General features: G+C 60.0%; 1 protein-coding gene across 1 annotated transcript in view; it reads right to left on the bottom strand.

Annotated features, from left to right (window-relative positions):
- Positions 1-9843, bottom strand: part of RPS6KA4 (ribosomal protein S6 kinase A4) — a 9914-nt gene extending 71 nt beyond the window's left edge. Inside the window, exons 1-15 of the mRNA XM_077759587.1 lie at positions 9776-9843; positions 8937-9155; positions 8727-8842; positions 8085-8192; positions 7777-7857; positions 7587-7690; positions 7344-7494; positions 4298-4462; positions 2222-2350; positions 1909-2042; positions 1720-1813; positions 1093-1266; positions 818-1012; positions 273-450; positions 50-213 (exon numbers count right to left, since the gene is read on the bottom strand). Of these exons, the coding sequence (XP_077615713.1) occupies positions 50-213; positions 273-450; positions 818-1012; positions 1093-1266; positions 1720-1813; positions 1909-2042; positions 2222-2350; positions 4298-4462; positions 7344-7494; positions 7587-7690; positions 7777-7857; positions 8085-8192; positions 8727-8842; positions 8937-9093 (1950 nt within the window). The 5' untranslated portion in view covers positions 9094-9155; positions 9776-9843. The remainder of the gene's footprint in view (positions 1-49; positions 214-272; positions 451-817; positions 1013-1092; positions 1267-1719; positions 1814-1908; positions 2043-2221; positions 2351-4297; positions 4463-7343; positions 7495-7586; positions 7691-7776; positions 7858-8084; positions 8193-8726; positions 8843-8936; positions 9156-9775) is intronic.
- Between the last annotated feature and the right edge of the window lie 52 nt (positions 9844-9895).

The following is a 9895-nucleotide window of genomic DNA, read 5'->3' as shown; positions in this document are numbered from 1 at the left end:
CCCGCCCCTCCAGCCCGTCCGCCCCCCTCCCACGGGCCCCGCCCCTCACCATGAAGGTGGCGTTGAGCCCGGAGCGCACAGCCGGACCCGAGGATTCCAGCACGTCGGGCGTCCGGAGTGGGGGCGAGGAGCGCGCGCTGCCGTCCTGCAGCCATGAGCTGCCCCGCAGCCCCTCGAGCTTCAACCGCTTGGCGGGGTCCACCGTCAGAAGCCCTGGAGGCAGGGCAGGGAAGTGTCGAAGCTGGGCCCCAGCGACATCCCAAGAGCCCCACTCTCCTCCCGGACCGGTCCCCGAGACCGAACACTTAATCNATCAGACACGCCCTGCCAGGCCTCTCCGTCGAGGGAGAAGCGCCCCTCGCGGATCTTGCACATGATCTCTGCCGCCTGGCTCTGCCCGCCCTGGCCTGAAGCCCCCTGGAAGGGGACCTGCCCCGACAGCATCATGTACTGGGCAGGTGGAGGGAAAAGGGAGACCGGTCGGGGCTGCAGGGCCGAGAGAGGCCAGGAGGCCGACTCAGCCCACCCACCCCCAGGACCATTCACCCTCTCCGTGAAGGTAACTCCGGAGGCCGTTGCGTGATGATGAACCCTGACCTCCAACCCCTAGTACTCGGATGCCCTGACCCCAGCACCAGAGCAACCCCGCCTCTGCATCAGGGTGACCTCTAAGCCCAGCCTCTGAGCAAACCCTGCCGCCCCCACCAAGATGACCCCTGTCCTCCGCCTCGGAGGGGGCCCTGTTGGCCCGCGTCGAGGAGCCCTCGGAACCCAGGCTCGGGGCCCCCTGCACCCTCCTGGGGACCCCGTCTCATACCAGAATGACGCCGAGGCTCCAGAGGTCGCAGGACTCATCGTAACCCTGCTGCGCCAACAGCTCGGGGGCTGCGTACTGCAGCGTGAAGCAGGGCGTCTGCATGGGCCCCGCGGGGCTCTGCGGCCGCAGCCGCGCGAACCCAAAGTCGATGATCTTCACCGGGGCTCCGGGCGTGTCGTCGGCGTACAGGATGTTCTGCGAGGGCGGCGGGGCGGCCGTCAGAGACGAGCCCTCCGCGCCTCGGCCCTCCCCGGCCACCCAAGGCCGGCGCCCACCTCCGGCTTGAGGTCGCGGTGCACCACGCCCGCCTCCTCGTGCATGAAGCTCACGGCCGACACGAGGCTGCGCAGGATCTGGCTCGCCTCCGACTCGCTGAAGTGCCTCTTCTTGCGAATATGCTCCAGCAGCTCCCCGCCCCGCAGCAGCTCCAGGACCAGGTACGTGTGCAGCTGCGGGCGGAGCGGCGGGCCTCGGTCACCACCCGGGTCCCGGCTCCGGACCTCGACCCCGGCCGGGCCCCACCCACTGGCCGGGCCCCGCCCCTAGCCTCAGTCTCCTCCCCTATTCGAGCCCGGAACTAACACCACCCCAAAAACCCCACTTAGGCCCCACGTCAGGTTCTACTGCCACAGCCTCCCGGACCTCCGCCCCTTTGCCACCTTAAATCCTAGCCCCCTCTACGTCCGCCTCAAGTTCAGTTCCCTTGGCCATCCTCAGCCCCCGCCTTCCGATCCCCCGATCCTCCGGCCCTACTACCCTCAGATTCCACCTCCCTGGCCTGCCGTACCCCTCAAGTCCCCGCACCGAGTCCTCAGGCTCCTCCTCCTGCCCTCCTCCCCGCCCGCTCTCCAAGGGCAGTCTCCTGAGCCCCTGCGTTGCGCCCCAGCCCAAGAAAGCGTCACCTGGTCGTGATGCACGTCATGCAATTTCACCACATTGGGGTGCGACTGGCAAAGCCGTAGGGCCGCCACCTCTCGCTGCGTGTTCCCCTCCAGCCTGGGGGCGAGGCGGGCGGGGTCAGTTGGGCCGACCTCCGACCCCGCCCTCCCGGACTCGTCTTTGCAGGCCCTGCCCACCAGGGGCCCGCCCACCTGCGGCTGAGGATCTTGACCGCGAACTCCTGGCCGCTCTGGCGCTGGCGGCAGCGGCGACACACGGAGAAGCTGCCCTGGCCCAGGGCGGGCTCCCGCAGATCCAGCTCGTACTGCTGGAAGAAGGGCGAGTCCTGGCGGCGAAGGGGGCGCGTCAGAGGTCGTACCCGGGAGCCTGGCGGCCACGTCACACGCCACCCCGGAGAGGCTCCAAACCTCACGGAGGGCACACCGCGGGCACCTGGTGAAGCCAGGTCTGGAATCCCCGAGCCCGGACTCCCCAGTAGCAACTTCCCACCCTGGCCCAACCCACCTGCATCATGGCGCTCCGGGCCACCGCTGCCGGGCCGGGCCGGTCTCCAGCGCCAGGTGCTTCCAGCACATCCGTCATCACCGCGTTGTTACGGTCAAACAGGATGGAGGGCGCCACGAAGGAGTATCCCTGCAGGGGTGGGGTGTTTGTCAGGGGCTGATGGGCATAGGGGCTTATGGAGGGCATATGGAGTCCCAGGAAGGCCCAGACTGGGTGAGGGGCGGGGCAGGCCGAGGGAAGACCCTGGACCCTAGTGGGTAATGGAGGGCGTTGCCTTGGCATCCCTGGTGCACCCAGGATGTGTGCACATGTTATTCCAGCTTGTTCTATGATCACATAGGTCCGTGTGTCCCCCCCCCCACGAATCTGAGACTCCCCCCTTCTCGTCACAGTGACCACCAAGGGCCAAGGCCATCATCTGGCACAATGTAGTGACCCGAAAATGATGGACCCGATGCATAAAAGAGCCACAGCCTGGCATCACACACACTTAGCTTATGAGAATTCAAATCTACCCACCGAATACAAAAAAGTCTTTATTCCTTCATCTCAACCCAAACATTGGCCTCCCCTGCAAGGGGAGGGGCGACTGGGGAAATACAAAGAGGCAATTCAAGAGATCCTTAAGGGTCATTTTAATGATGTATTGTTTTCTCCTAAACACGCAGCCCCACTGCACACAGGAACGCAGGCTCTACACTTTTCCGCTTTTCCGTTAGGGTCATTGATCAGCCCCCGGGTGCCCAGATCAGTGCCTGGCACATGGTAGGCGCTCAGTCCGTATTTTTGAATCATGAAATGGGTGAATGAAAGTAACCACTGATTCACAGTGAATCAGTGAATCAGAAGAACTTTCTCATGAGAACTGTGAGACAACATTGGGCACCTGGGGGTCTCAGTCAGTTAAGCATCTGACTTCGGCTCAGGTCATTATCTCACGGTTCATGGGTTTGAGCCCCACATCAGGCTCTGTGCTGACAGCTCAGAGTCTGGAGCCTGCTTCAGGTTTTATCTCTCTCTCTCTCTCTTTCTCTCTCTCTCTGACCTTCCCCTACTAGTGCTCTGTCTCTCTCTCTCAAAGATAAATAAACATTACAAAATATTTACAAAAAAAGAACTGCGACCACTAAGGGACAGTTCCAGCAAAGCCATTACTTGGGAGAGGCTCACAGAGGGGACTGATCCATCTACGGTTCATATTGGCCTATCCTTGTTTCATATTTATGGACCATGTCCTACAGGCCAGGCCCCCACTCTGGCCAAAGGGACACAGAAATTAAACACAGTCCCTGCCTTCTGGGAGCTTCCAGACCAGGAGAGGCTCAGTAAGGCCATTAGGATACACTCTGACACTGCTCAGAGCGGGTGCCGTCTGCCGAGAACCAATGTGCAAGGAAAGGGCGGCCCAGGACCAGAGGAGTGGGGAAGAATTCACCCAGGAGCAGCGCTGCTTGGAAGATGAGTGGGAGGCTGGCCAGGCGGCGGACTGTGGGGAAGGTACTCCAGGGGGAAGGAACTGCATGTGCAAAGGCACAGTGGCATGTTCTGGAACCTCTGAGAAGTTCATCACAGGTGCTAGAGCACCAAGTGGGACCGCGGTGAGCACTGGGGCTAGGGCGCTGAGCAAGGATCACATCGTGCAGGGCGTTGAATGCCGAGCAAAGGAGTTTGGACTTGTTCAACAGGCCTCAGCCTCTAAAATTGAGCGGAGGGGGCCTGTGCTTCCACAAACATGATGCGATTTGCAAAGGGAACATGCCAAGCCACGATATAAACAGAGGATCTCTTTCCAGTTGTCCACCTAAGCAACTGAATAGTTAAAGCGATACTTTTAGAGAACAATGAAGAGATCTATGGAGTAGAAGGGAAATTAACATGAAATCTAAAACTAAACCATGAGATTCAAAGACGGGTCCTGCCATGGCTATGTGACTGGCAATTCCAGGTACCCATCGGGGAGACGCGGAGTCCTGACCAGAGCACAGGGCCTGTGCAGGGCCAGGACTCAGCCAGGGCCGGGGCTGGCAGCAGCGTCCTGTCCCCACGGCACCTGTGGCTCCGTGAGCTCTCACTCACCTGGAAGATTCGAGGATCCCCAGGCGGGGGGCTGCCAGGGGGTGAGTAGACAGGCTCCAGCCGCGTAAATTCCTCTGCAAAGTTGCCCACATCCAGCTCTGAGCGGATCTGGGGTCGGAATGGGGCTGGGATTTTCCTAGCAGCCAGAGCAGCCCAATCCAGACCCTGGGGAAAAGGGATAAGAGACTGGGGGTCAAGGGTAGGAAGTGAAAACGCGCCCCCTCGGGCCACCTTCGCTGGCAGCTAGCACCTCATTGAGGCAAGGGGTCAGTCTGGCATTTGGGTGGAAAGCTGTTCTTCCTGCCTCCCAGGCTTGTGTTTCTCTCCCTCTGATAACAGAATCCCTGTTTCCCTTACAGAACCAACCCTCCATCACACTTAGTCAATTCTGGGACTTTCAATACCATTGCTGTGCAAACCAAATCTCTTTCTCCAACTGGGCTTAAATCTGGGAGGATATGGGGCTGGAACTGCTGGGGACCCCCTCAGGGCCTAATGATGAACTCCCCATGCAGAAGAGCCAAGACACAACGAAAGAAATTCTTAGTGACAAATCCAGCACCTGGATGCAGCCTTGCCTGAAGTCAGACCACTTTTCCTTAGACTTTTCACTTCCGGGAGCTAAAACACGCCTTTTTATGTTTAAGCTAGGGTAGCAGAGCCTGTTCAGTGCCTGCCCAACCATCCAGTCCCCCGGTCTTCCTTAGTACCATAGCCCCAATCTTATTTCAGGAAGCAATGGGCATAACTAATGTATTTTAGAAACTTCGGTGCACTTAGGGGTGACCCATAACTCATAAGCAGTGATTGTGAGATAGGAATCCTGAGAAAAAACCTCAAGAGGAGGGTGACTAGTTGGCACGTGCCTATTTTGCCCTTCTCCTCCTTTTTCCTGATTCCCGACTAGATAACAGGCTAAATGGCAAGAGCTCCAGCAGCCACTTTGGCCCACGAGGCAAGCCTGGGGATGGAGACTACGTGCTAACCTTTTCTGTGAAAACATACATACATTCGTACATACATGCATACACCTCTATCTTGTCTACAGCACAGTTCACTCCAGTCTCTGTTCTTAGCAGCCAAACTCTATTCCAGGGATATCACCATGTGAGATTGGACTTTTTGTCACTCACAGCCAAGAGGCCAGATTTGGGCTTGAAGGCCCCAGGTCTGGCCCCAGGACCTCGGCATTGCTATCATTGAAGAAGCTGTCTTTTTTTTTTTTTTATGTTTATTCATTTTTGAGAGAGAGACAAAGTGTGAGCTGGGGAGGGGCAGAGAAAGAGGGAGACACAGAATCTGAAGCAGGCTCTGGGCTCTGAGCTGTCAGCACAGAGCCCGACGCGGGGCTCGAACCCACGAACTGTGAGATCATGACCTGAGCTGAAGCCAGACACCCAACCGACTGAGCCACCCAGGTGCCCCACCAAAGAGAAAGGGGCCTGAGGGGAGCACCACCCCTTGCTTCTGAGCACCAGGCCTCGGAGACCTGAGGGCCTCTCCAGTGTGATTACTGGTCAACCTACTCCCAGCACCCAGGGCACATCCTCAGGGTGGGCTTGAGGAATTCATGTAAGGAAACTGCCACTGCTCAGCCACTTCCCCCACAAAGGGACATCGTCACCGTGGAGACTTGGATTCCTATCTAAGAAAGCATCTCCAAGGGACGTTCCAGGCAGGTACTTGGTGAGAAGATTCTAGAAGATAGCACTCATAGCAAGGATAACGGAGTGCCTGACCCACAATAAGTGCCCAACAAACAGACACTTTTATTACGATCTCAGACAAGTAGCAAATCTGATACCCGCGTGTAAACAGAACACAGCAGTTAAGAGCATGGATTTCAGGGGCGCCCAGGTGGCTCAGTCGGTTAACCATGGCTCAGGTCATGATCTCACAGTCTGTGATTTCAAGCCCTGCGTTGGGCTCCATGCTGAGAGCTCAGAGCCTGGAGCTGCTTCACATTCTGTCTCCCTCTCTCTCTGCCCCTCCCCCGTTCACACTCTGTCTCTCTCTCTCAAAAATATGAAAACATTTTTCAAAAATTTTTTTAAAAGAGCATGGGCTTCAGGTCATCCAGACTGGGTTTAGATTTGAGCTCCATCACTTCCTGGTTGGGTGATCTTAGGCAAATTACCTAACCTCTCTGGACCTCGGTTTCCTCGTCTGTAAAGATGGGGATGATCAGAATGGTTCTGAAGGTTACATGAAATAATGCGAGCAAAGAGCCATCACACGGGAGGCGTTCAGTGTCACAGGGTCCTGCTAGTCAATGAGGCAGGCCACGCACAGCACCCGAGCCAGCACCGTCTCACAGGGAAACGGAATGCACCCAGCACCGCGCTTAACCTGTGTGTGCTCTTGACAAGTGAACAAAACGCAAGCGACTGACCAACTGTCCATCTGAATGACAGGCACACGGACGGGACAGGAACAAAGAACAAAATGCCTGGGAGGAAGCTCAGAGCCAAACGTGTGACTTTGAGTTAGGATGTGGGCCAACGGGAATCCCGCAATCTGTTCCCAGCACGACACCATTTCCTGTGCAACCCGGAGCGGGTCACCTCCCCTCTCTGAACCTGTCTGGGGATGAATCCCTCAAGCCCCTGCTGGCCCTGCCAGTCAATGAACCCCACATTCTTTCCCCCGGGGACCCAACCCATCTTCCAAGTTTCACTAGAGATGGGAGAAGACAAACCCATTTTCTTTATCTGGAGGTTTTTCTCCCTCTCTTTTGAGAGAGAGAGAGAGAGAGCATGCGAGTGGGGGAGAAGGGCAGAGGGAGGGAGAGAGAGAGAGAGGCAATCTTAAGTAGGCTCCTCGCCCAGCACAGAACCCAATGTGGGGCTCGATACCACGACCCTGGGATCATGACCAAGGCCAAAATCAAAGTCTGATGCTCAACCACCGGAGCCACGCAGGGGCCCCTGGAGGCATCAAGTGAAATCAGCTGGTGTCAGGCCATCCCTCCAGGGGCCCCCAACACAGAGCAGCAGCCTGGTCTGGGTGTGTGCACAGAGGTGTGCGGGAGGGCCAGGAGCCTCACCTGGAAGAAGGGGTGGCTCTTCACTTCCTGCGCCCCCTGGGGCCCCGCGCCCAGCCGCTTCCTGGGGTCTTTGCAAAGTAGCCGCTGCAGCAGGTCCTGCGCCACGGGCCCGATCCGGGGGGGGAAGGGAGGGGAGCACTTCAGGATCCGTCTGGGAGGATTGGGGGGGCGTCAGGGGCAGCGAGCCCCCTCCCCAACCCTGCCCAGGCCCCTCAGCCACCCTTCTCGCCCAGTCCCCCGCACCGGGACACCTCCGCCTGCGTGTTCCTCTCGCCCTCCAGGGTGAAGGGCGAGGCCCCCGTCAGCAGCTCGAAGAGCAGGATACCCAGGCTCCACCAGTCCACAGCCTGCCGGGGCAGAGCTGGGGTCAGGGCCCACGGCCACCCCCGCCTCACCCCGCCACTACTCCCCACCCGCTCCCCTGCCAACCCACCTTGCCATGCCCCGACTTGCTGCGGATAATTTCGGGGGCCATGTACTCGATGGTGCCGCAGAAGGAGAAGGTCCGTTCTTTCTGGGAGGGCGAGAGGACACGTTGGGACACCCAGCGGTCCCCAAGGCTCAGAGCAGGACTCGCTGGACTTGCGAGGGTCGGAACAGAGGGGGCCCCCTGAACACAGGACCCGGGCCTGCGTCCCTCTGCGCCGCGAGAAACGCAGAGCCAGGCGTGGAGCAGGAGGAGACGGGAAGGAGAAGGCGTGAGGGGGGGTGCCGGAGGCAGCGACCTTGCCCTTGGCTCACCTCCTCCGTCAGGAACTCCTTGCTGAGCCCAAAGTCTGTGAGGACGATGTGGCCCTCGGAGTCGAGCAGCACATTTTCCAGCTTCAGATCTCGGTAGATGATACCCAGCTGGCGGGGGCAAGAACACACTGATGCGTCCACCCCAATGTCCCCGCCTTCTACGGCCCGTGTCCACGTCCACCAAGCCCCAGCTCGGGATAAGGGGACCCCCTCTAGAGAAGGGGTGTCCGGGGCAGGAGTGTGCCCAGGGACCGGGCCATGGGATGGGAAAGGCCATTTAAGATGCAAAAGCAAGGACAGAGGACAGCACGGGGACGCCCCACGGAAACACGCCCCAAGGTCCCAGAGGGAGGAAAGCCTACAAAGAAGATCCCCATTTCAAGAAGGCCTTGGAAGCCAAGGCATGAGGTGTCCGTTTGAGGAAGTTCTGTGAGTGTGGCCCCAGGAGGCAGCCCGAGTTCCCTGTCGGAGGAAAGCCCCTACATGGAGGTGCCAGAGGAAGGGACCCCTCCCCAGGCAGCTCTAAGGCCTTCCTCCCGAGAGGCCTGGGAAAGCCGCTCCAGGCCCCATCAAGGCCACCAGTCAAGGCTGCCACGTGCGTGCCATGTTCTGCGGTAGCCAGGTGCCCAGGGCCTCACCCACCTTGTGCAGATGCTCCAGGGCCAGCACGATCTCGCCCCCGTACACGCGCACCTCGGCTTCTTTGAAGTGCTGGCGCTGGTACAGGTGGGTGAACATCTCACCTCCGTTCACGTAGTCTGGGAGGGGAGGGGGCGGGGGGCAGAATGGACTTTGGGAAGCAGCCCTGATTGAGGGGCCCCACCTCCAAGGCTGGCAGGTGCCCACCCTTACCCAGGATGAGGTGCAGCTTGGCGTCCGTCTGGAAGGCGTAGTGCAGCGTAACCAGGAAGGGGGCCTGGCGCACCAGCTCCAGCACGGAGCGCTCGGTGCGCGTGTGCTCCTGCGTCTTGGCGCGCTGCACCAGGGCCGCCTTGCGCAGCACCTTCATAGCGTACAGCTTCCCGGCGTCGTGCCCGACCGCTTTCCGCACCAGAAACACCTTCCCGTAGGCTGTGGGAGCCGTGAGCCAGCGGACGGTAGAGCGTGAGCAGAAGGGTGGTGCGGACCCGTGGGGGCGAGGGTGATGCCAGCCCAGGAGGGTGTGCGCGCTAGGGCGAGGAACCCGAGGGAGAGGCAAGCGTGCAAAAAGCTGCCAGAGCCTTCCAAGGAAGGGGAGGATGCGGCCCNGGACATGTGCAAACGCGGGGAAGATCGGACAGATGCCACATGCCAGGGGAGGCGAGCAGAGTGGACAGGGGAGGGATGTGCAAACCCATCCCCGGGAGTGTGCAATCCTGGGAGTGTGCAAAGCTAGGAGACCAGGCTCCCACATGGCGGAGGGGGGCGGAGGTGGGGGTAGGGAGCGCAAATCACTTGGGAGGGCTTGCAAGCCCTGGAGGGTGTTGGCAAATCCCGAAGGACCTTGCGGGGAGGGGCCGTGTCAGTGTGGAGCGCCCTGGGAGCAGGCACGTCCCTGGGAGTGGGCATGCAAACCCTGGCAGGGATGGGCGGGGCGGGCAAGGCGGGCCGTGCCGGGAAAGGGTGGGGGGCATCGCCGGAGGCCTGGCCCTGGCCCAGGCAGGCGCGGGCGGGCCCCAGGCCTGGGACACCTGCCCCGTGGGGGTCCTCACCTCCCGTGCCCAGCACCTTGAGCAGCTCGAAGTTCTCGACGCTCACCTTCTCCTCGTGCCCTGTCAGGTTGGCTGTGGGCACAGGAGGCGAATGAGCCCAGCCGGTGCATGACCCCTCCC

This window comes from Crocuta crocuta, unplaced genomic scaffold (assembly GCF_008692635.1).
Source record: "Crocuta crocuta isolate KB4526 unplaced genomic scaffold, BGI_CrCroc_1.0 scaffold53, whole genome shotgun sequence".
In the NCBI taxonomy this organism is placed as follows: domain Eukaryota; kingdom Metazoa; phylum Chordata; class Mammalia; order Carnivora; family Hyaenidae; genus Crocuta; species Crocuta crocuta.
The sequence above is the reverse complement of the archived record's forward strand: the minus strand, read 5'-3'. Positions and strand labels throughout refer to the sequence as shown.